The 26,549-nt window shown below is 42.8% G+C and overlaps 1 protein-coding gene across 3 annotated transcripts in view; it reads left to right on the top strand.

Moving 5' to 3' along the window:
- The first annotated feature begins 353 nt into the window (after positions 1-353).
- Positions 354-26,549, top strand: part of PCSK5 (proprotein convertase subtilisin/kexin type 5) — a 436,962-nt gene continuing 410,766 nt past the window's right edge. The window contains exon 1 of one of the 3 annotated variants that reach the window (XM_066604156.1): positions 354-887. In XM_066604156.1, coding sequence (XP_066460253.1) covers positions 708-887 — 180 coding nt within the window. In that variant the 5' untranslated portion in view covers positions 354-707. The remainder of the gene's footprint in view (positions 888-26,549) is intronic. The other 2 variants (XM_066604155.1, XM_066604154.1) reach the window with 2 other exon arrangements.

Below are 26,549 nucleotides of genomic sequence, written 5' to 3'. Positions count from 1 at the left end.
CCCTCTGTGTGTTTGGCAGTGCAAGATCAGTGCCTCACATTCACTTAACCCTTTAAATCACACTTCTGGGTGCCCACTTTAATGCCCATCTTTGTACCAGATTTTTTTTAGCTGTCTTCACCTGATTTGCCTTCACAGCGACTCACTGCAATGTAATTCATTCTAGAAATAAGTTTTCCTCATTAATGGACAAGCAAAAAAAAAAGACATTTTACATGAATGCTGAATAAGAACCCAAGTTGAGCCCGGAATCAGAAAGTGAAGCAGATCTCGTTGCAGTGTGAGTGGCAGGGGGTGGGCAGCTAGTAGAGGGGTAGGAGGGACAATGAGCCGCAGCCTCCCTCTTCCATCTGGGTACAGGAGGGGGGCAGTCATTTATGCAGTGAGGGAGAGGAGAGAACTGCTTGTACACTCACACTCCACACTCACCTCTAAGGTGCCAGCAGCGTGTGGATTGTCACCCTGGCATTGTGAAAGGAGGAGGGCATCAGGATTAGCACTTGGCAGCAGGAGCCCAGAGCCAAAGTGCAGGGTGATCCCAAAGTGAGGAGACAAGCAGGGGGCTCTGCAAGTGCTGGGGAAGTTTCTCTCCTGTGTGCTGGGCTGACCCTGGAGTGTGCAGTGCTGGAGTGTGCCCTCACCTGTCTGAGTGTGCCACCCCTCTCTGAGGAGCAGGGGACTTGTCTTCAGGGACAGCAGGACATACCATGGCTTGGAAACTGCTGCCTGCTGGGTCTCTGCTCTTCGTCCTGACTGTGCAGCTGGGCATTCTTGTACCTACATGCTGGACTCGTATATACACCAACCACTGGGCTGTGAGGATAAAAGGGGGAGCCCAGGAAGCCGACAGGATAGCTAGCAAGTATGGATACATCAACATGGGAAAGGTAATGCACTGCTTGTTTCATGCCATCTGCAGAACTTTTCTGCCTCCATGTGGGGTGACTTCCAGCATGTGATTCAATGCACTATACATTCTGTTATGCTGTACCCCCACACTGGGTACCCCATCATTACTGTGCCTGCACTGCCACATCTGTACTGTGCTGGACAATCCACAGGTTATACGATGGGGAGCACTGCTTTACAATGCCAGAGAATACAGTCTTTGTAGAACTGCAAGTCCCAGCAGAGCATAATGGAGGAGTACTGTCAAAAAGACATGAGCCTTTACACATGATAGCAGTCTGTACCTCACTACAGATACAGAATGCCAAGCTAAACTTTCTCTGGAGGATTTGCTGTCTATGGGGTTTACCAGCCTGGATGTAGCATCTGACCCTGTATGTCTGTATGCACTTTGCTTTCTGGATCTCTGTAGAACTTAGTTAATAAGTTTGTGTGTCAGGAAGTGGAGAATGCTGCTGAATTGGCTGCATCACTGATGCTGAGACATGGCATGAAACTTGGATTGTTACCTTCTTGGGTTAAATGTTTGAGTTGATGTAGTGACAGATGGGTAAATCTGACTTTGTTACTATATAATTATAGAACAGCATACTAGTTCTGGTCATTAAAAGGACTTCTGACACTGGAGGGGCTGCAGTAGAAGCAGTCTGTAGTAGCAGATCTAGGGGGCACTGACTGCTGAGCAGATGCAGGTGGTGACACTTCATGCTTCCAAGAGTCTGAGCTAGCAAACCTGTGACATGACCACACATTATGTCCTTGCACGCTTCCTGCTTCTCTAGTTTGGCTTTATGTATTGCACAGCACTGAAAGCCAAGCTTCTTTTCATTATGGGGTGCAAGATTGTGTGTAGTCCATGACAGATTTCCTGGGTGGATATTCTCTGGGACGTTTACTTAGCTTCAAGTACAGGCAATGAGAGAAGTCAGTGTGGACTTTGATACCTCTGTGATAAAAGCTAACCCTTGTCAACCCTGGTCTTCAGGGGGGAGGGTGGGAGTATAGGAGAAAACAGGTTACATGGGGGCAACTGAGACAATCGTTCACTGGAGGAAAAATAATAAACAATGTTTCCTTTTATGAAACATTGTATCATCAACTAGAGTTATCATAACAGTGCCAATGATTTTCATAGCACGGGATACACTGTCAGTCATGGATGACCATCTGTCAGATTGTTAAATGTAAAAAGTCACAATTCTAGAATAACAATCAAACACTTACCCAATCTACAATAATATATTATTTCCACTTATTACCTGACTATTCCAGTAGCATAGCTGTAATGATATTATGGTGTTCACCTTGTGCAGGGTCATAACATGTTTCAGTCTGTAGTGGTGAAGGATGTCGGTGACGGTGGCAAAATTGTGGAACTTCAGCTCTGGGAAGAACGAAGTGTTAAAAACTTCCAAGAGGATTTGTAAAAATGAGGTTTCTTTTTAAAAGTATTTGCGGAATACATAGAAGAAGCTGACACTTCATGGTGACGAATCGCAAAAACATCAAATCCATAATATTCCTGTGGTCAGAATCACATCACACAGGCGTCATTCAAAAAACACAGCCGAGAAGCGTAGAAGATCCAGATCAGGTCATTTCATTACAGCCTGTGGCTGCTGTTCTCTAGGAAGAATGCAGGCTGCTTTAAAGGGACCTTTCACACGTGTAGAATATTTCCGCAAAACGCACCGAAATACGCAGCTGCTGCGGATTTCTGCTCCATACACACAGATTTTGGTGCAGTATTTTTGGCATCTTTTCATGCATCTTGCAGAAATATTCCACAAGTGTGAAAGGTCCCTAATGGAAGCATAGGATAGACCCCAATGGATGTCATTGCCTTTAATGGGGTATGTTAGGTGTTTTTCACAAGGTAGTGTAGCATAGTAGATTATACTATTCTGTATCCTTAAACAATGGGAACCAGATGGAAATTAGACTAAAAATGTAGCCAAACATCTAATTGAAATAGTTTGGGATGCTGCTCTAGGTATTTCAATAAAAGTGACGGAATAGTGTGAACAGAGTTTTATATTTTGGCACATTTCAGCTTCTGTTATAAGGCTGTAGATATTATTATAGTCATTATAATGAATGTCCAGTTTGCTATCCTTGCGTACAGCAATCTTCAGGTTGCTATATTTGGATGGTACTACTATTATGTGAAGTAATGTTCTGGCTTATATTAGTGTGTGAAGTAATGTCCAGGTTGGTTACTGTTATTGAATGCGGTTATATGGAGATTACTGTGATGTCCATGCAGGGATATCAAAGTTACTAGTATTGTCTGTTATGATGTCTAGGTTAGTATTATTATATGCAGTGATATAGATGTCAATATTTAACAGGTTATCCCACCAAAAACAGTTATAACCTTTCCACAATATAGGTGATATATGTCCCATACAAGGAAATGGAATGATGTAGGCGGACTGCTACTCCACTCTCCCAGGGAATTTGGGGGGGTGCTGTTCTCATCCCTTGGGCTCCCAGCGGTTGGACATAGTAGACTATGCTAGTCTATCCTGCAAAGGCCAGTAAAAACATATACATTAGGCTAGGTGCACGCTTGCGTAAAAAAAGAGAAAAAAGTCTGTTAAATCCACAAAATAACACTTTTTGTTATACTTCTGCAGCTCCCGGTGGCCTCCATATTTGGTCTGCGTGTCCATTTTTTTCTTTCCTTGTGTCATCCATCTTTCACCCGACCCCACTTCCCCCCCCCCCCCCCAAAAAAAAGAATCTGAATCAATCCCAATTTTTTTCTGAATTTATTAAAAAAGATAGACAGCACAAAGGCTGCACACGGATGGTGTCCACGTCCTGCATTTTTTTAAATGGATCACAGTAGTGCGTGCTATGAGTTTTTTTCACGCAGTCCATGCCTGCATATGTGTTGCATACTATAATAACATGGGTTTGTATGCTGTCCGCATGTAGTCTGTTTTTTAAATGGTCTACACGTGGCTGAAAAAAAAAACGCTAGTGAGCCAGAGCCTTTAAACGTAATTTTGTTTTTAACATGGTAGCTTATGGGTGAGGGACGAACCTGTAAGGTATCTGTCACAGGTTCCATTAAACATATATACATCTACAGCTTTTCAATAGCTTTCCATGATGTATCCAATAAAAGCATGCGATTATAGCCTGGGGGTAACAGATGCATTAAATAGATGCCTAACTGTAGCATTCATCACCCATAGACATTTAACAGAAACATCACGAAAAGCTGATGAAAAGCATGTGACACATCCGTTAAACAGATGCTATTAAAGCTTATGGGTGATGGATGGTTGGACATCTGTCAGCGCGTCCGTTTAATGTATACAGTATGTTGAGAGCTTTTCCCACCACTTACACATGCTAAAACCCAATGTGAACAGGGTCTTCATATAGTTTGTGGTGTGACGTTACTAATATTGTATGTAGCCATATGTAGGTTACTAGTGTTGTATGTACTGATGTCCTGGTTACTATTATTGTATACAGTAAAGTTCAGATTGCTATCATTATATAACATAATGTCTAGATTTCTAATGTCGTATATAGCAATACAGAGATTACTATTTTATACACTAATAGCCAGGTTATTGTTGCTTGCAGTGATGTCCAGCTTACTATTATCGTATGCAGTGGTGTCCAACTTACCATTATCGTATGCAGTGATGTCCAGCTTACTATTATCATATGCAGTGGTGTCCAACTTACTATTATCGTATGCAGTGGTGTCCAGCTTACTATTATCATATACAGTGATGTCCAACTTACTAATATTGTATGCTGTGGTGTCCAGGTTACTATTATCGTATGCAGTGATGTCAAGCTTACTGTTATAGTATGCAGTGGTGTCCAGCTTACTATTATCATATGCAGTGGTGTCCAACTTACTATTATCGTATGCAGTGGTGTCCAGCTTACTATTATCATATACAGTGATGTCCAACTTACTAATATCGTATGCTGTGGTGTCCAGGTTACTATTATCGTATGCAGTGATGTCAAGCTTACTGTTATAGTATGCAGTGGTGTCCAGCTTACTATTATCGTATGCAGTGGTGTCCAACTTACTATTATCACATACAATGATGTACAGCTAACTATTATCATATGCAGTGATGTTCAGCTTACTATTATCGTATGCAGTGGTGTCCAACTTACTATTATCATAAGCAGTGGTGTCCAGCTTACTATTATCGTATGCAGTGGTGTCCAACTTACTATTATCGCATACAATGATGTACAGCTAACTATTATCACATGCAGTGATGTTCAGCTTACTATTATCGTATGCAGTGGTGTCCAACTTACTATTATCGTATGCAGTGGTGTCCAACTTACTATTATCATAAGCAGTGCTGTCCAACTTGCTATTTTCGTATACAGTGGTTTCAAGGTTACTATTATCATATGCAGTTGTGTCCAACTTACTATTATCATATGCAGTGGTGTCCAACTTACTATTATCATAAGCAGTGCTGTCCAACTTGCTATTTCGTATACAGTGGTTTCAAGGTTACTATTATCATATGCAGTTGTGTTCAACTTACTATTATCGTATGCAGTGGTGTGCAGCTTACTATTATCGTATGTAGTGGTGTCCAGCTTACTATTGTATTAAGTGGTGTCCAACTTACTATTATTGTATGCAGTGGTGTCCAGTTTACTATTATCATATGCAGTGGTGTCCAGCTTACTGTTATCGTATGCAGTGGTTTCTACCTGACTATTATTGTATACAGTGGTTTCAAGGTTACTATTATCAAATGCAATTGTGTCCAATTTACTATTACCACATGCAGTGATATCTAGTTTACTATTAGCGTATGCAATGGTGTCCAATTTACTATTATCGTATGCAGGGGTGTACAGCTTACTATTATCGTATGCAGGGGTGTACAGCTTACTATTATCGTATGCAGTGATGTCAAGCTTACTAATATCATATGCAGTGGTGTACAGCTTACTATTATTGTATGCAGTGATGTCAAGCCTACTAATATCGTATGCAGTGGTGTACAGCTTACTAATATCGTATGCAGTGGTGTACAGCTTACTATTATCGTATGCAGTGGTGTACAGCTTACTATTATCGTATGCAGTTGTGTACAGCTTACTAATATCGTATGCAGTTGTGTACAGCTTACTATTATCGTATGCAGTGGTGCACAGCTTACTAATATCATATGCAGTGGTGTACAGCTTACTATTATCATATGCAGTGGTGTACAGCTTACTATTATCGTATGCAGTGGTGCACAGCTTACTATTATCGTATGCAGTGATCCATGCGATATCACTGCGTTTTTTTAAACGCGAATGTCAATGGGACTTTCTAATGTTAAAAACGTATCACACAAAAATTGCAAAGTCCAAACTTGCAATTTTTGTACAATGCGTTTTTAACATGAGAAAGTGCCATTAACATTCCCGTAAAAAAAAACAACTCAGCGTATCGCGTGAAAAAAATGCGCAAGAGAACTGCAAGTGTGCAAGAGCCCTTACTGTTATGCAGTGATATCCATCATTCTCCTACTGTTTGCAGTGGTTTCAGTTAACTCTTTTTGTCTGCAGTTCCGTCCAGCTTAGTATTATTGTGTGCAGTGATGCTGTGATATGTCGTTTACTATTAATCTATGAACTGATATCTAGCTTGCTATTATTATATGTAGTGATGTCCATCTTTTCTGTTGTATACAGTGATGTCCAGGTGATTATGGTAAGCAGTGATAGAACAGGTATTCTTACTGTATCCAGTAATGCCCATGCTATTATTATGATGCTGTGCAGTGATATAACAGGTATTATGACATGCAGTCATGTTGCATCACTCTGGCTGTCCAGGTTCCTCTTCTCTTATGCAGTGACATTGCAGTATTGCTGATGTTCACATAACTATTGTCATATGCGATGATGTTCCATTTGGAATCATTTGTCCTAACACGAATGTATTGAATTAATGAATGCTCGGAGACTTTTCTTTAGTTCCTATTATAATCGGTTTATTAACATGATTAAATGAATCCAGAAGCCAAGGGATTTCCAGATCTGCAGCCACCTTTCAAATACCCATCGGGGAAGCGAACTTGTGCCAGGCTTTCTGATAGTTGCTGAAACTTGCCTGCAGAATGCTTGTCATTTCCATATGTTTGTGCTGAGATGCCTCAAAAGACATCCAATAGATTTGGTCAGATTTTCCGGGTCCTCCTAGAGTTTGGTCTGTCTTCTCCTGCTCTGGTTTTCTTAATGTGTAGCAGTTGATTATGTTTACAGTCTTTTGTACTCAGATACTGAGATATAATGTGAAAATCAGTAACATATCTGCGGCCGCCAGTAAAATATGTTTTTAATAATCAATACAAACCCCAGAGCACCTTTTGTTCCACTAATGATGTAAGTGTTGTATGAAGCAAGAACTTCCCCTCCAACATTCCAGTCTTGTTGCATCTCTCATTATAACCTCAATCAGTCTCTGAGCTCTGTGTGCCATATTGTTACAAGAGTCCGCTACAAGACCTGCAGCCTGGGGGGCCCATGTTCACTAACTGGTGAAAGCATCTTCCCCTCAGGCTTGTTTAACCCCAAACGAGGTGCTTGGTGGGCTAGGGAAGTACAGCCATGCCGCCTTTGTAAGGTATAGCTGCAGTCTTGTTTATATTTGACACATTATTTAAAATTCAATTGCTCTTTACTTGCTACTAAAAAGACTACAAACTATTGTTACTAAGTAGCAAAGAAAGAACATCTGACTATATTGTAAATGACACTAAGCAGATTTCAATGACACTGAAAGGTAACACAGCATGGGCCGCTACTAGACCTAAGAAATGGATGGATTATTAGACTAAGGCCTCGGATGGGTCGGATTCCGACGGCGAAATCTCACAGTGGAATCAGGCCTGGTGCCCCAAAGAGACCCATACTCACCTGTCCGGATCAGCTGCGAGTGTCTCGGTTGGCGAGCATGGGCAGTGCAGTGCATGGCGCGCCGGGCTATGACGTGGATTCCCATGATTCTTCTGCAGTGCTCACTGCGGAAGTATCACGAGACGGACGGCTTATATTGACTGCAATGGAAGCTGTCCGTGCGATTTTCCGCACAGAATAGAACATGCTGCCATTTTCCCCCACGAGCGGAAAATCGTAGTTGTTTTCCGCTCGTGGGCAGGGGAGAATCTTTTAGCCTAGCATGTCTATAGACAAACACTGCTGCGGAATTTGCGGCGGGCGTCTGGCTACGTATGACAGTGAAAATCCATCCGTGGGCATTCGGCCTAAGGCCTTAATGATTCGTTCAGAATTGTTTAAAACCCCACACTCCCACAAGAGTTTGAATGATAGTTGTCCCGTATACACGCAAGCAGCGACTGAATGACTGAGTGATAGTTGTTCAGTTGTTCAGAAATGCAGACGAGACCTGAACGAGTAGCCGTTCAGTGTAAACAGCAGTCTTCAGTATTGGACAGCTGTCTGCTTACAGTGATTAGAGGCGGGTGGTGGGAGAACGCTCTCCAGCCGCCCCGCCTCCATGGTGGCCATTCTCTGAGCGATGCCAGCGATTGTTTGCCCGACAGATTATTCCGTGTAAATGGGGCTTTATTTACATGACCATATATACGCAGCTATTTAGTCGCCCAAAAATTGCAACCATGCGAAGCTTTGGATTCCAATGTATTCATTCAGATAAATAATTCTTGGGTGCGTACAAAAAAAATCGCTCTGGGAAAAAAAGCACATCGGTGACTGTTTCCATTTTTATACGCCGCCTCAAAAGATGGGTCTTGCCCTATCTTTTGCTGAGATACGCTGGTAGCTCCCAAAGACTTTTATGGAAGCAGAAAAAAAGTAGGGGGAGGGAGTTACCCTGCGTACAACGCTGGGAAAAGAAGACCGCTGGCTCTATTTAATCATTAGCAGTCATTCCGAGGATCTCTGCCGATCGATTGGATTTCCACGCTGCAGCGCCTTTTTTTCCAATACGAAGCAGCCACCTGTGTGAATGGCAGAAATACGCGGCTAAAGTTCTGGCCTCGATCGCATCAATTCTTCATTCGTGCAATTTTATGGTCCATACAGCCTAACTGAGAAATGCATTTGGTCATGTGAAAGAACCCTAAGGCCTCAAGTCCACGGGAAAAATCGGGCCCGTCGCGGATTCTTCATGCAGAATCCCGCAGCGGGGCCCTCCTTTCCCGCGGACATGAGGCCTAAAAATAAGAATTTACTTACCTGTCCGGACGCTGCGGATCTGCCCTCCGTTGCGGCCGGATCTTCTTTCTTCGGCCCAGTGGATGTACTCGGCATGTGCCGTGCACTCTTTTTTTTTTTTAACTTCTGCTCTCCCGTGCCGGAGAGCAGGAGTTCATCTGCGGGTGTGCCGCGGATCCGAACGGCTTCCATAGGCTTCAATAGAAGCCTGCGGGAGACCCGCACTAAAATGGAGCATGCTGCGGGTGTTTTCTTGCACACGCAATCCGTGCCTCAAGGTAAAATGACATCCGCAGGTATTTAACTACCTGCGGGTGTTCAATGCATTCCTATGGGGCGCGGATCACGCGTGCGGGTGATCCACTGCGGATCTGTCCCCGTGGACATGAGCCCTAAGGCTGCTTTCACACCTGCATTAAAGCTCAGTTCAGGGATTCTATCTTTCTGCTCCAAACTCTTTTTCACCATTGATTTCAATCGAGTTTTAAAAAAAAAAAGAAAGCAGATGGAAAAGCTTCCGTTTGCTTCCATTCTGTGAAGTTTCAGTTCTTTTGATGGAAAAATAATGCTGTAGACTTCTGGTTTGTTTTTTTTGGACAAGAAAATAGCGCATCCTCAAGGAATATAAGCAAACGGAAGTCTTTGAGTTTTTTGTAAACGCTGTTGAAATCAATGGGGATTAATGGATGTGTTACTTTGAACCACATCCAGCATGACTCTTAGGTTTGGTGAATTGTAAGTCTCCACAGCGATGCACATGCATCAGTACAAGACTTTACCCATGACAGCTGATCGCAGGGGTTTCAGTGCTCCTTAATACTGCAATGCTTTACACTGGACGACCGTCGGGATCAGATTCAGTGTGAATCCACATTACAACGGGAAAATCATGTGATGTGGGTGATTTCTACGAGGCATGCTCTCATCTGTGCTAGACTAGCCGGGGCTCAGTATTTCAAAGATTGTCAACCTTATGGATTTTTTTATTCAATGCTGTCAAGAATATAGCAGGAATGGTATGATTGAGTAAAAGCATCCAGCGAAAGGGAATACTCTGCATGCAACAATTTGTCAATGAAAAGGGGTCAAAGGAGGATGTCAAGAATCATTCTGATGAATGAACATTCAGCCAAATACAATAACAATACTCCAGCTTAGATGTGCAAACAATCAACTTCTCATTCCATAGTACGGATGGGCTACAACAGCAGATGACCAGTTTGAATGTCATTACTGTCTAAAAGAAGCAGAAAGGCAAAAGGCCACAGCATTTGTATCCATGAACAATGTTAGAACATCACCTGGTCAGAAGAATCCAGATTTCTGTTGCACCATGCTGCTGGAAGGGTCAGAATTTGGAACAAGCAACCTGAATCAATGACCCCTTCATTTAGCTGTTCGGAGCATGCCAGTACTTCCATCTAATTTGCAGCAACTGCAAGAAGCTTCCCGTCCGCAGGGGCGATGTTCCTGCAGAACAATTCTTACACCTAATGGAATCTATACTATGATGAAATGCTGCAGTTCTGAAGGTCAAAGGGGGTCCAACGCACTACTAGATGGGAGCCTCCAATTGAGTGGCCGTTCAGTGCATATATTTGGAATCTGCCTAAATAGCAATTAACGAATATCCCTTTATGTAGGAGTGAATCTAGTTAGCACAGACACAGCATTAGGGAATTTAATTCCCGTGAAATTGCCCTGTTTTTTCCGTCAGCAGAAGCCCTCTTCCATCATTGCCAGGCACAGGCATACATAGAGTTGTGATTGTGCCGGCTACTGCAGTCCCATTCCCCTATCTATCCATTATTTATGGCCTATCCTAATATTAATGTTCCAGAAAAGCCGTTGGTCCTGATACTTCCATTACTTGATTTCCTCACTGTGTAAGTCTAGATGTGTTGGCTGTTTTCTGAAATTTAGATATTATCAAACCATATTGAATTGCTCTGCATCTTTGATGTTCCAGTTAGTTTCAGCTGGTGTACTGACTCCCTTTGTTCAAGCAACTTCAATCGTAGTGCGGAAGGAGACCTAAAACTACTGAATATTAGAAGATGGGCTTTCTATTGAGCTCCGACTTTTGTAGAATTGCCAGAAATTCTATCGTTTCAGATAATTAGTCATTTGTAATGTTTATATAAGACGACTTCAAGTGTGGAATTTGTAGTATTTCTTAGCAAATAAGGGGCATATTAGTAACCACTAAACCTCTACATGCGTACAGGAAGAATACCTGACTCTATATACAATATTCTCATTACAGTCCAGAGTTCATCATATTTCCAGGTGATACATTTTGTACATCTATGGTAGAATATTCTGTTGTCCATTGTTGAATGGTAGTAGTTCTTATAGGGCTTGCCTATTATCGGGTGAACCCTTTTCTGCTAGAGTGCCTACTTCACATAAACCCAAGTCATTTGCTACTAGGATTGGCCAAGACATACTGTAGTTGGGTTGTGCTTACCAAACAGTTGGAGTAGAAAGGTAACGCATCAAGAAGCCTGATGACCTTTCTTTAAGGTAGCAAATTCCGGTTTCTTGTTCCATTCAGGAAGCAGGAAAGGGGAATCTCCTTGCCAAACGAACCTCATTGACTATATAATGGGGTCTGATCGGTTTCCGCTCAGCTGCCCAGCATGCGGCACTATTTTGTCCGATATTGTATTTTGTGCGGAACAGAGGCTCCAGCCAGAGGCGTAACTTGAAGTTCCTGGGCCCCAATGGAAAACCTGTAACAGGGTCCCCAACTATAATTCTTTATTCATAGTACTGGGCTCCCTATATGGAGAAGAGAGGCCTTATGGGCCCCCCAAGGCTCCTGTGCCCTGGTGCAACCGCATCCCCTGCATCCTCTATAGTTACGCCAGTGGTTCCAGCACAGATGTGAACCCAACCTTAGGCTGCTTTCACATCTACAGCAGTCTGTTTTCCTGGGGAGCATGGAAGGGGAATCCTCTAGCTGAACGAATCCGTTTTATGATGGAACCAAACAGCTCAGAACGGACCCCATTGGCTATAATGCCCGGCATTCTACTGCATGCAACGCTATTTCTTCCGGTATCTTGTGCCGCATCGGCGACCGTTCCAGTGCAGATGTGAACCCGGCAGCTGCGCAATATATTCTAAGTAATACCTAAGCTTTCTACAGCTTCCATCCAGGCAGGTTCTATTGCTGGAGGTTTCATCTGCAGCTTTAGTCTGTTTTGGTTTAATACAAGCAGAATAATTGCATGATAGCAGCCAGGAGACACATGTTGCAGAGGCTGTATGTTCAGAGGTGATTCCCGGGATATCGTTTTAGGCTTTCCTCCAACATTTAATGGAAAAATTATTCTGGGAGAATATAAAAACCAGAAGGTTAAATCTGACTGAATATCGGGTCAACCTGTAACTCAATAATCTGCCTATTTAGTTTTCAGGCATTGAGAAAGGGAATTATCTTTCTTTCGGAGAGCTTTTTTTGGACTATATTGTGGCAGTAGAAGAGGACTGTATGCACTTTCTTCCCCATTGCCAGCTCCTGTGCTTTGCCTCATATTCTGGCAGTTCCTTTATGTTTCCTAATGATTACATAATAGTGTTGTGTATATTAAAGCAGAAACCCTGCCTAAGGAACATGGAGCAGACTGGAGTTGGCCGCACTCCTCCAGCACTTCCCATTTGTGGCTGCACACTGTATCTTCTCTTTCTTGCAACTTTTGCACACTGTATCTTCTCTTTCTTGCAACTTTAAGACCCCCTCCCTATGCGCTGCACTCCTTCCTGGATTCACATTGCAGGCTGCAGGCACTTTTTGCAGACTTTTTACATTGTCAGCAGTGTCTTCAAAGTCCTCTTAGGTGAGTTTTCGACAAGCCCAATCCAACAAGTGCTGATCGAGATGATGCCGATCTTCGCTCATTTAACTTTCTTTTACATGGGCCAAGACTCATGGGGAGGAATGAGCGCTGGTAAAATTGTTTGTCCTATAGACCAGCTCAGGGGCGTAACTATAGAGGGTGCAGGGGATGCGGTTGCACGCGAGCCCAGGAGCCTTAGGGGGCCCATAAGGCCTCTCTTCTCCATATAGGGAGCCCAGTACGATAAATAAAGCATTATAGTTGGGGGATCTGTTACAGGTTTTGCATTGGGGCCCAGAAGCTTCAAGTTATGTCTCTGTGCAGAATGGTTTAGGTATGGGTACGGGTACAGATACAGATAGAGGGGGGCCCCCGCTCACGTTTTGCATCAGGGCCCCTAAGCCTTTAGTTACGCCCCTGGACCAGCTATATATTTCCCTGTTAACATGGTTAATGTAGCACTAATCAATGAGGATTTTTATACCTACTGAAGTTGAACTACCACTAAACGAACATGTGTTCGCTCGTTCGTTGGCTGATCATTGGTCCTTTTATGGGACCTTTCACACAGGAATGTAATATTCGGCGACAGCATTATGGAATATTCTGCCCCAAAATCTGTTACTGTGTGGATTTTGGTGCAGAATTGAACATAGCAAAATCCTGCCCACAATTTTGCACAAAAATTTGCAGGTAGCAGTGTAGATTTTAATGTAGACTTCAGGGATGGCATATTCTGCAACAGCGTTGTGGAATATTTCGTCCCGTGGGAAAGGTTCACCATACGGCGTGATTGTTGGGCAAGTAAGTGTTCAGAGAAACATTTGGGCCTTATAATCGACCTGCGTAGAAGGACCTTTACAGTCTTATAGTCCAAAAACGCTAAATAAATACAGACTGAACGATTAGTTAACGAGCCAATGATGATTTTTATGCCTAGATTAGGAAAAGCGAAGATATTATCATTCATTGTTCAGTCATTGTCGTTCATTTTTCACTTGATTGAACAACTTTTTGAACAAACCCTTACGTGTAAAAAGGGCCTTTAGTTCTGCAGATGATTGTCAGGGACCCGCGGCTCGGATGCTCGACAATCAGCTGATGTCCAGAGCCGCTGGAACTATAGTCAGCACAGGAAGCAGAAAGAACTAACCATAGCACAGCATGGCTGGTACTCCAATAGGTCGGTCCAGGGGCGTAACTATAGAGAATTCCGGGGATGCGGTTGCACCCGGGCCCAGGAGCCTTGGGGGGGCCATAAGGCCTCTCTTCTCCATATAGGAAGCCCAGTACTATGAATAAAGCATTATAGTTGGGGGCCCCATTCCAGGTTTTGCATTGGGGCCCAGGAGCTTCAAGTTACGCCTCTGAGTCGGTCATCAATAGAGAAAATAAATGTTCTAGAATACCCCTTCAAGACGATACCCTGTGTACCAGTAGAATAGAGCACCTACTGCTGTAACCCCTTGCAGATTGGAGGTCTACTTTACCTGGGCTCATACTATGCAGCAAAGGTATAGTGCAACCTACTAAGAAGAATGTCTTAGAGAAAACAGAAATTCCTTCCTTCACTCTTGGAAATCCCACAAGTCCTGATTTGCCTTTAGTGACAGATAAAGTAAGGTGATATCAGCCTACATTTCTTTGTAAATTGAGCAATATACATGGATTGCTACCCGCCACAGTATAATTGTGATAAGCAGCCCCTGAAGTTATATGATGTTATGAAGCAAGGTTGTTCGTAGACTTTGAACTGGGTTAAAGTCTGAGAGTTTTATTTAGAAGTATTTATGGGTGCTGTGCTGGCATTGGGCAATCCGGCTAACGAGCGGCGTAGTGTGTGGGTATACATGCTTAGTCATGTCTCTGAGCATGACTGCTACTGGCTCATGCATGCAAAAAGCAAAAGTCTAAACTGATAAACATTTGTGTGTGAAGGAGCTTAGACTGATAAGCAGGGGCGTAACTATAGAGGGTGCAGGGGATGCGGTTGCACCCGGGCCCAGGAGCCTTAGGGGGGCCATAAGGCCTCTCTTCTCCATATAGGGAGCCCTGTACTATGAATAAAGCATTATAGTTGGGGGCCCTGTTACAGGTTTTGCATTGGGGCCCAGAAGCTTCAAGTTATGTCTCTGTGCAGCATGGTTTAGGTATGGGTACGGGTACAGATACAGATAGAGGGGGGGCCCCAGCTCACGTTTTGCATCAGGGCCCCTGAGCTTTTAGTTACGCCCCTGCCGATAATCCATGGCTGCAGAATACAGTAACAAGCCCATGCTTCAGCACTCATACACACTTCATAGCTGCAGAAAAACGCACAACTGTTGTTTATACTAACTGCAAACATTGCAAGGTTCTTAGCGCACAATTTGGTATATTTCGTCTGCCATGCCAAGACAAACCTGACTGGATGGGTACCTATCTCTACAGGCCGCTCTCTTTGGGATAAGAAGCCTCCACGTTCGTGTCGGACAGAATAGTGTGGTCAAGCACAGTATTCTGTTTGAGGAGCCCTGGGTGGAGGAGCCCTAAGGTTCTGACTCTGCATATTGCTCAGTGCTCATTCACCACCATTCAGACATGGCATTGGATTGCCTGCATGAGGATGAACAATCTTTAATACCACCATTTGTCCCTATACAGCTATCATTGGTCGGATGGGGAGATGTGCAGTCAACCGGCGATAAGGGTGCTTGTTCATCGGCAGATCATCTGCCCATGGTAGCAAGCGCTGCCCAACAAGGAGCATGTTGATTGGTGCTTATTAATACTGTCTACATAAGCGGATGATCCGCTGTAGGCAGACGGGTTGTCCGCATACAGCTATCATTGGTCAACTCCATGTCTCCCTGTTTACACGGTACAGACGAACATCAAGCATTTTTATGCACTCATACAAGATACAATCGGGTGACGAACAAGCGTCATATGTTGCCTTGCTTGAAGCCCCATAGTCTTCCGAGAAGCAATGCTTTGTCTCTGTAATACAGCAATATGCCAGATTGCTATATGGCGGAACATTGCACAGATGCAAGATACTGATGAACAACTGCTCACACCAATGCATACTGAGTGGCTGCTTATTATTAGACTTAGCACATAAATGAGGCATACAAAGGGTGGCAGACCAACCGATACAGGTAGTGCACCATGCTGGCTTATAATCTATTAATGGCGCCACATATGATTCAGCCCGGTGGGTTGCCCTGTACCTTTAAAGGGAACGACAGTGGACCAAAATCCCAGGCTTCCCCAGCATGTAAAGCCGCACTGTTTGCTGCAAAAATAATGACAAATACGAGGTACTACTTAAAGGCCCATTTAGACAAAACGATTATCGCTCAAAATTCGCTCAAAATCCGTCTTTAGAGTTATAATCGTGAAAGACAGCAATGAGTCTTATTACGGATTCACAGCTGGATACAGCTGATACTATTGTTTCAGCTGTATCCCGCTCCCTGATGACAGCTGGGTATGAAGAACAGAGTCGTCCAGCTGTGTTCTCCATACCTGGCACAGAGCGCTCGGCTGTATAACAGCCAGGCGCTCTGTGCAGTGAACAGCTGGATGCAGAAGACAAGCAGGTCACCCTGCTTGTCTTCTGGATCCTCCGCTTCGAGCACTCGGCTGTATAACAGCCGGGCTCTCTGAGTGGGGAACAGCTGGATGCAGAAGACAAGCGGGGACAGCCATCGGTCCTTGCTTTCTTGCGAGTCCCTACACTACAAAGGAATCAAAGAAAAAGGACATATCAATTCAGAAATGACGGAAGCTGGCCATACTTACTGATAATTCAGAAATCACTGAGAGCGGGCACACTTACTGAAAACACGTTACTCATTTCCTATGCTGGATCTGGATGACGGCAATAATAGCGCAAGTGTGAACCCAATATAATTTTGGCTAGATTCACACCAAACCTTCGAATACATCGAGGTATACCATGTAAAAAAGAAGTATAGGCAAGATTTATGAAACTGTCTAAAAGAAAATCTGTGTTTGTTATAGCAACCCATGGCAACCAATCATGGCACAGCTTTTATTCCTTATACTGCTCTTGGAAGATGAAAGCTGCTCTGTGATTGGTTGTTATGGGCAACAAAGACAAATCTCCGTATGTATATCTACTATATGCTCTTCTTGATGGACTCATCTTTTCTTTTGAGACAAGTGTAGGCTCAATTCTGGTGCTGTATCTATGTAGTAAGCTTGGTTGTAGGCATTGAAATGTAAGCAGTAAGCTTGGTTCTGGTAGCGTATATATGCATTACATTTGCTTCTGGTATGATATCTATGCAGTAAGGTTGATTCTGGTACTGTATATATGTTGGCAGATCATTTGAAAAATGTATCCTGGTGGTGACCCACAATCTTCATACTGCTCAACCCTTAATCCGCTACAGCGCTACTGCTCCTCCATATAGCAATTTGGCTGTCTGCATGCTAAGGATGGTGGTCCTATACCTGCCCATGTACTTTGTATCAGTATATGATAAGTATGGCCGCTGGCAGTGATTTTGGAATTGATATGTCCCTTTTCTGTGATTTGCTGTATTACAGATCCACAGAACACAGTTACGTAATACATCCAATACATCTGTAGGTATGGGCCCTTGGGGTTATCCAACAATCCATTGCCTCTTAACCTTACTGGCATGAATTGTATGTTATAAGGCATTTTTCTTGTAGACTTGCACACCTCTTACATGAATACAGTACTGAAATCTTATGAAATATACCCTAGTAAAAACAAGGAAGTTCTTGCTTTACAACAAGGTTTTGAAATGATAGCCCCATTTACCTGCAATCGAAGCAGTACAGATGTCTCTAAATGATAGTGATTGAAGATGATTGCTATAACTTGGGCCATCTATTGGGATGTCATGTTCTTTATAAAGGCTCATAGAAATATCGACCTTTTATTTGTCATTTCTTTATATATCATTCTTTATTGGATAGTCAATGGGACAATAAACGGAGGGTTGATGACTCACTCGATGACGCACAGTAGAGGAAGAAGTCTCCAAATTAACAGCATATGTGAGTGTTAGCCCATAGTCTACATTCATTATTATGTATAATTGTAAGTGTTGGGGGAGTTGCCTCCTCTGACAGGCCCATACATTTTTGGATACTCTAGTGATTGAATATGCAATTGGATAGACTGCATAGAATGTATTCAAGGGAAGAAGGCTGTGACCTTGAAGTGACAAGACTGCTAAGAGTTTGGGAAAGTAGTATAAGAAAAGATAGTGGAAACAAAAACACAGCGGTGTGACGAGATACCAAGGGGAACATCGCTGAGTTGTCCTTCTACGAAGTTTTATTAATTTCACTCTAATGTGAATGTCATAATAATAAATTGTATGTTACAGTCAGCTCTTAGCGACATAGCCCGAGTGAAATACAAGCCATTATTTCTGGTCTGTAGATGCAAGGAGATGTAGATTGTGCATTAGTAGAGTTAACCATAATGATAGAACTGGGGGATACATTTGGTGCCTCCTATGGTTACTATTTTGTTGTGCCCCAATACAACAAAGAATTAAGAAAATAGTAGTCCTAGCCCAGTAGAAGATATATGGACTAAGATAGGGAATCGTTGTCACTGGAACTTTACCATTAGGTAAAACGAAAAACTTTTAGAACCGTGTTAGCCAGTAGAGCAAATTGTCATTGTGATCATGTGTATATATTAAATACCTCTTTAGATTTGTTCCATTATGCCTGAGGAAGGACCCTGAGAGGTTCGAAAGCTCGCTATAACATCATGTATTTTTGTCAGCCATTAAAAGGTATCATATCTACAAGATTACTTGGTTTCTCTTACTGAGAACAATCACACTTGGAACTTTACCATTACCCTTATAAACTGGTGTGTGGGTGAGGTGGTCCTCCAGTGGCTCACTTGTAGCCTTGCAGAACTGGGGTTCTTGGTTCAAATCAAAGCAAGGACAACCTCCGCATGGAGTTTGTAGATTCTTCCTCTGTTTATGTGGGCCAATGACATCACTAAATGGCTGTGATTGGCTCATCGAGCGCCAGCTGTGATTGGCTGCTGACGCTCGATTAGCCAATCACAGAGCTCGCTTTGCTGGAGGCGGGGTATTCAAAGCCCAGTAACCAGAAGAAGCTGAGATGACAGACGGGCTGGAGACCATCGGGACACCACGGACCATGTGAGTATTGTTTTTTTTGGGGGGGGGCATGTCTAGGTCCTATTTTTGGGGAGGCCTTATATTTCAAGCCCAGTAGGTCTTACTATTGGATAGGACCTACTTTTGGAGAAACATGGTAGGTGAATATAGATTGAATATCAACTGATGTAAAGGTGATTATGATGAAACCCAAGCAGAGCATACAAACTCCAATGAGATGTTGTTCACCCCCCTCTTCTTCTTTTAGTGGAATCAGTTCGGTTGAACGGCCCAAGGTTTGGATTTGCTCCAAGCAAAACTTTTAGCAAACTTAGTGCCGAAACAGGGTTAATCTGGTTTGGTTCACTCAACATTAGTCTATAGTGCCCATATTTTCTAATATACCTACTGACAGATTTCAGCTGCTAGGGTATCATTAGAAGGCAAAGCCACAACCTTGCTCTAGAGATGGCTCTATTAAGGACCGTACTGCTGTCAATACCCTAGTTACTACATGTTGGAAATGTGAGCAATAATCCCTCTAATATAATACTTGGTAGATATGTTAAAAAATGAATGTAGTAAAACTGGTATTTATGTAAACTGGTATCTTATACAATAATTAGGAAGCTATAAGAGCAATTTGGTTTGTACATTGCGTAAGTTGACTTTTGTAATCATTTCTTGCTAAAGACTGAAAATGCACTAGACCAAGCAAGGACATCTTGTTAATATGCAGATGTAGCAGAACTGAACTTGTCATGTGTTTGCTGCATCATGATCACTCAGAAGGGTTATCTGAAATTCCATGTAAAACCACAAAGACATTGCGATATTATTATGTATAGTGCCTAAAGATCAACTGGACTCTGCTGGTATATGGAAGCGATCCATAGATGGAGAATCCGAGTCCATCTGTCACCTAACAGCAGCTCGTATGGATAGACATAGCCTAACAACCATACCCGAGCCCCTCACACCACATCCTGCCGCGCTCACCTCTCTGCAACCATAATGTGCTAGATGTGCCCAGAATTTAATAGTGTGTGCATTCCAATGAGAACCATGTCTATTGCCTTTTATAGAGTTCCACTTAAACTTATTACTCATGCCATGGTTTGTAATGGGAAGTCATGCAATGTCCTAGAAATTAAAGGGAATGTGTCATCAGAAAATGAATGACCTATTTTATATAAATCAAGGTTTTTAGGTTAAACAAATTTTTAAAGAATTGTTGGTGACTTTTTTTAATCTTCAATATCACAATATTTAATATCACTATATTTAAAATAATTTCATATAATCCTGCATTTTTCACACTGCCTTCTGAGCCTAATAATAATCTGACACAGCAGGCATCTAATTATTATCAAAGGTAACACTCATATATAGATAAAATGTGATCCAACAATCTTAATAGCTGATGGTCACAGCTCACCTCCCCCCACCTCCCTGCACAATGACCTCTGCACAGGTCACAGAGCATGCCCATGACACTCTCCCAGAGAGGTCAGTGGGTTTCCTCTGTCTGTTGTGTCTATGGCCCAAGAGGCTGCTGTAAGGTATCTCTCTATGGCCGGCTTGTGTGAGACGCACAAATATTGTGCGAATATGAACCCTATTTTTTAATGGAGCCATATACATGAGCAGTGCGCCCTCATATGGCCATATTGATGGGAATTTTTTTTTAAAGTTACGCCTCTTGAAAAGTGGAGATGAAAATCCCTCTAAAGATCAGTGTCTTTATGGCCAAAATAGGCCGTGTCCTTAAGGGGTTAATATGATAAAGCATTACTCTGAAGTGGGGAATGTGAATAGAAGACTGGGGTGGCTGTTGGTATGAGACCTCCTCAATCATGGAATTAGATAACTCCTCATGTTTCGCCCTCTTCCCCCAATTTGGCCCATATCAGCCAGTATCATTATATACGGAGTTACCAGCAGAACTTGTGTCAATCTATAAAAGCACACTTTGCCACAAAACGCTTTTCCGGATAAATCTCGGCGATTTCTTCATACAGATGTTACATTTATAAATTGCTTATTTGGAAAAGTAAAACTTTGCAGTGTTTTATCGCAGGCCCTTCAGCCGCGCAGTTAGGCATTAGTTTTAATTAAATATTACCAGAACTGAATTTCATTATTTATAAATACAATATTTCTGTAGGGAACCGACCAACGCAAGTGCCTTTCAGCAATTACCAACACAGCTTGATGCCAAATTTCATTTTCCTTAGTAATGTCACACAGGAATGAGCGGAGAGAGTAAGAGATCCATAACCCATCATTTATTTCATAGAGACACCATGTCAGGGTGCGTTCATTATCAGCAGTAACAAGTATGTGATATAGTTAGAAGGCAGCAAAGTAACCTCTCCCATTAATTAGATCAGTGGTTATTAGGGCTTCTCTTGTGATTGGTTCAGCAGATCTACAGTAGGTGGTAGATATACAGATATACTATGTGGTAGATATACAGTAGGTTGTTACTGATTCAGCTGCCTAATCAGGAGCTTATCAGCAAATGAGCTTTCACTATTGCATTAAGGGCTCAGTCAAACAGGTGCATCCGGACGCCGATGCACCTGTCTTCCTGCAGAAGACGCATTGGCGCCCGGATGACTGAGCCCTCACTATAGATGACCAATCCTGAGGATTGGTACAAAAAAAAGATAAAATAGGTCAGCACAACCCAATAGAAATATATCTCAATAAAAATATATAGGTGCACGTTAAACCATGGCTGCAACATACAGTAGAAGAGGAAAACCAAAAAATGGCAACAGCACGCAAAATACATTTACTATCAGAGGTATACATGCCTATAATCAATACTCTAACCACATTAAATAATACGGTTCTTGGTATATAATTTGATCAAATTACATTGGCCCATCTACCAACGTCTAGGTGACCAAGCTCTCAGATGGGTCCTAACACTAATACCAGATGGTAAATCTCAACCTGCGAAAGTTGGGTTCATACCTCTCAGAATGCTCCTTTCTTGGGACTAAGCCTACAAATAAAACCAGGGAAGGTAGGATACCATTCATATGCTTCTCCTGAGGATTGGTCATCAATAGTTGATCGGCAGGGTCCGCCGCTTATGATCACCGCGGATTGGCTGATCTTCTGGCCCTCTGACAATGCAACGGGTTCAAACATCATCCTCAGTGATCAGAGCCGGAAGTATAATAGCTGGCTTCACTCCCACTGAAATCAATGGGAACTATGTCTCCTATTACACTTCTGGCCCTGACCAGCGTTGACAATATCTGGTCCTGCTGAACTGACAGAGGGCCAGAAGATCAACTGATCGTTGGGGATCCCAAGTGGCAGACCACTTCCGCTCAACTATTGATGACCTATCCTGATGATAAGTCATTAATAGTAAAAGTTAAATGGTCAGCGATCCAACTCGAATAGCATTTGGATCGATGGATAATGGAGAGTTCTATAACTTTCTAACATACTCAATATTTCAATTACTATCTAAAGATTCCTTAATGCCTGCCAGGACTTGCAGCCTTTTTTTTTTACATTGAGAAGCTGAAAACTTCTCATCTAGTTACACACACACAACTACAGCTTGGTACAATGTATCAGTGTAGCTGAGGATTGGGTTGAGAATGTTACACTGTTACAAAGCCACCAGTTGAGTGTGTATCGTTAAAGAAACATTTACATAGCCATATGCAAGTTGCGCCAAAGAATCTCCTACTGTTTTATTCTATGTCCAATTCTTGTTCATAACATGGCGAAAATAGGACATGCTGTTTTTTTGTAACACTAGCCATTGGTCCATTGTTGTAATGGGTCTGTGTGCTGTCCATAAATACATGGATCGCACATGGGCCAAAAATCTGACCATGTGAATAAGCTCCAAACCCAAAGGTAAACAGGTGTTTACAGGTTTTCTGGCTGGGATCTGTTGTTCTACATGGGTTTCCAGCAGCGCAGCCCCACAGGTGAGGGTTGATTGAGTTGGCTGGGTGTGGATGTCTACAGCCAGCCAATCCCCCTGCTCATATATAATACTACTATATACTATATGATGCTCATATATACTAGTTCCTCTGCTAGAGGCTGCTGGGCTTTCCTCAGTTTGTTGAGTGTGTTCAGTGGAACAGTGTCATGTTCTTGTGTGTCTGTGCAGGGTGCCGGACGTGTGGTGTCAACAGTTCTGTTCAGGGGGCATGGTGTTCTGTGTTTTATGCAAATCCCTGACATGTTGGTGTGAGCTCCATTCAGTCCTGTTGTGTTTGATTTGTCCTCTAGGTCTAGGTAGGTCCCTAGGTTCTAGTGCGGGGCCGCCCCTGTCGGGACGATTGCCCCACATACAGGCAGGTTTCATGTGGAAGTTGTTTCGTTAGAGTAGGAACCTGTGAGACTACTAGGACCCTTGAAGTGGATTTGCGGGCTTAAGTATCTTGGCCAAAATACAAACCAATACCTTGCATTGTATTTATTTACATCTGTTTATGCATACAGGTATGATGGTCATGTTTTGGGCGTTTATCAGTCAGTGTGTTATATCTGTCCGTGAGTTATGTCCACTTTTTCCGAGTTCCGCTGGAGTTTTGCCAGTTTGTGAGTGTGAACGACGTCACAGGAATATTCCCATAGACTAACAGCAGTTAGGCTCCATTTAACTTCTACTTCCATCAGAATAAGGTAATACACTGCATTATTCTTTACGGTAGAAGGAAAAAACTTGACATACCCACTAAGAATTGCTTATAACAGATCGGACACAGCCATCATACTCCTTTTGCAGTGGTTGAAGTGGGTTCTATGATTTGTCCACCTCTTCTCTAGAAGAAGTATTTCTTTCTGAAAACAGATTTATAAGTCATTTCCATCACTGTCATCTGCTGTCAGAAATCTACCAGTGCTAAGATATTTTTGTCATTGATAGGTCCTAATAGTTTTTATATTCCTAATGATAATTGTGTTACGTCTCTGTAGCCACATAGTTAGAGCCAACTCACCAGATGGGATTGGATCCCATCCTTGAATCTAATTATATAGCTGATGCCCGCTGCATGAGTCCTGGTAAAGGGTAAATAAAAAGTAGCACTTCAAATACTACTTGGAAACTGTGAATATTCGTCCTATATCTGGAGTGAGAAGTACTAAAAATCTATTAGCCAGTTGCACCATTCCAAATAGTAAGGTACCAACAATAATTTTCTAGGTGTATTGTCTACTTGGCTCTAGGATTTATCCCAGCCGACCATCCAATGTGCACTTGGTGTTTGGCAAATGTTCTTCGGCAAATGTTGGGGGAACATAAAACGATCATGCATGTTGACTTTTAACTTGCCTGATCCTTTGTTCTCAAGGGAGGTGAGCCACTGTTTGAGGTGTCTGAGAACACATTTGGCTGAACAGTGGTGGTATATGGGAGAGGGTTGGAACGCATAGATGTCATCTAAGCTATTAAGTGTATGACCACCTTAAATGGTTAGTTGTTTCAAACTTTGCATATGTTAATAGTAGAAGTGACCACAAGAAACTTTGTAATATATGTTATTAGAAGAATAACCCTCTTTGTCCATGTTAGTCAGGCAGGATAATGGGTCTGCCTCTGGACACAACTAAGTTGATGTAGAAAGTCTTATAGGTCAAGCAGTTCTTATTAGGAAAAGGGGTTTCAAATAGGCACTCATCCACAAGGAAGAAAGATGGTTCTCTTGTGCCATTTATTGGATAGCAACCCTAGAAGTCAATAGCTGAATCTTTAACAGACTTTGTAAAGTGACTTGGAATATAAGCCAAAAGAGAGAAATCTATGGGAAGGTGGAAGCGGCTGCCGGATGAGTGAGAGAGGTAAACATAGAAATGGTGCTGTTTAAAGTAAATTTTCAATCCCAGTGCTGAATTCCCATTTACAGTAGACTGCTCAGCCCTGCTGTATAATGTTCTCCATGCTGCTGCTTTACAGGGTGTGTTGCAGAGAGATAGGGGAGCAGGATCTCCTCTTCTCTCTGTGTGAGTGTATGGACTCATTATAGCAGCTGGTTTCCAGAGACCAGCTCTGAGAAAACTGACCATTTAAGGTCTCAATCAGACGAGTGTGTGTTTTGCACACACATAATGCACGCTTCTAAAAGAACCAATGGGTTCCTATAGAAGCGCTCATATGCTCGGAATTTAAAGTGCAAAAAAGCGCGCACCTAAAAAAGATGGGAAATAGGTGTGCATTTTGCAGGAGTGTCCATTGACTCCTACGGGGGCAGGAGTTAATAGAAACTCCTGCGGAGGGAATAGCTTCCCCGCTGCTTACAGCAGAACATTTAAAAGGTGTTTCTGGCCAGAAGCACCTTTTAAATGTCCTGTTGTTAACCCCTTAGTCCCTGCGGGGATGAGGGGACTACCGGAGGGTTCCGTTAATCCCCACAGTGTTCAGTGATGAGGGGACTGCAGTGGAGATGAAAGAATCCCCTGCCACAGCTGTCACAGCCGTGGCAGAGGACCGCTATGCTATTTAATTGCTTTCAATGGGGCAGGAGCTGCTTCTGCCCCATTGAAAGCAATGGGATGAATGCAACCCCTGCAGCAATGATTTTCAGGGTGGGGGGCTTGAAATATAAGGTGGGGCTTCAATGAATGGCTGAGCGCTGTCTCTGATTTGTCACAGCACTCAGCCAATCAGAGGCAGTGCTTTCTGGAGGCAGGGATTTTTCAATTCCCGGCCACCAGAATACAGAAGAAGACTGCCGGGGACGGGGAGCAGTTAACTTTTGTTTTTTTTTACAGCTGGGATGATTTTCACAGTAGGGCTTATATTTCAAGCCCCCCTTCCTCAAAAATCTTCTCTTCAGGGGTTGCCTTCATCCCATAACTTTCAATAGGGCGGTAGCAGCGTCGGCCCCATTGAAAACAATGGGCTAGCATCGCAGTCCTCTGCCACAGCTGTGACAGCTATGGAAGGGGATTCTTTCATCCCCACGGGAAGTCCCCTTATTACTGAACTGTTCAGTAATGGGGGGACCTTCGTGGTGCAGCTGCACAGCTGCTCTAGTGAACGGCCAAAGATTTATGCGCTGCCCATATGAAACTTTGCCCGTTCGCATGTTTTCTGCTCATGCGAGCAGTGGGTTTTTTCGCGCACATAGGATCGCAAAAAAATGCGCTTATCTGACTGAGCGCTAAATATGTAGCTTACATAGAAAAAAACTGTGAAACATGATAAAGGGTATAGGTCATATAATGGGCAGAAGTGTCCTTCCTCATGTACACAGGTGAAGCTTATTCTAAAAAGTCCCCTGAGAGGATAGGTGCACTTCAGTCTTATACACTGGTAAAGTAGAGGGCACACATGGCAGCAACACGTACACAACTGCTTACTATCTGATTCCAGTACAATGACATTAGCTCTGGATACTGTACACTCAACAGGATTTTTTACATAATGAAATTATAATCTTGCAGTCTCAATAAATGT

The sequence above is a fragment of the Eleutherodactylus coqui genome, chromosome 5, assembly GCF_035609145.1.
Source record: "Eleutherodactylus coqui strain aEleCoq1 chromosome 5, aEleCoq1.hap1, whole genome shotgun sequence".
Taxonomy (NCBI): Eukaryota; Metazoa; Chordata; class Amphibia; order Anura; family Eleutherodactylidae; genus Eleutherodactylus; species Eleutherodactylus coqui.
The sequence above is the reverse complement of the archived record's forward strand: the minus strand, read 5'-3'. Positions and strand labels throughout refer to the sequence as shown.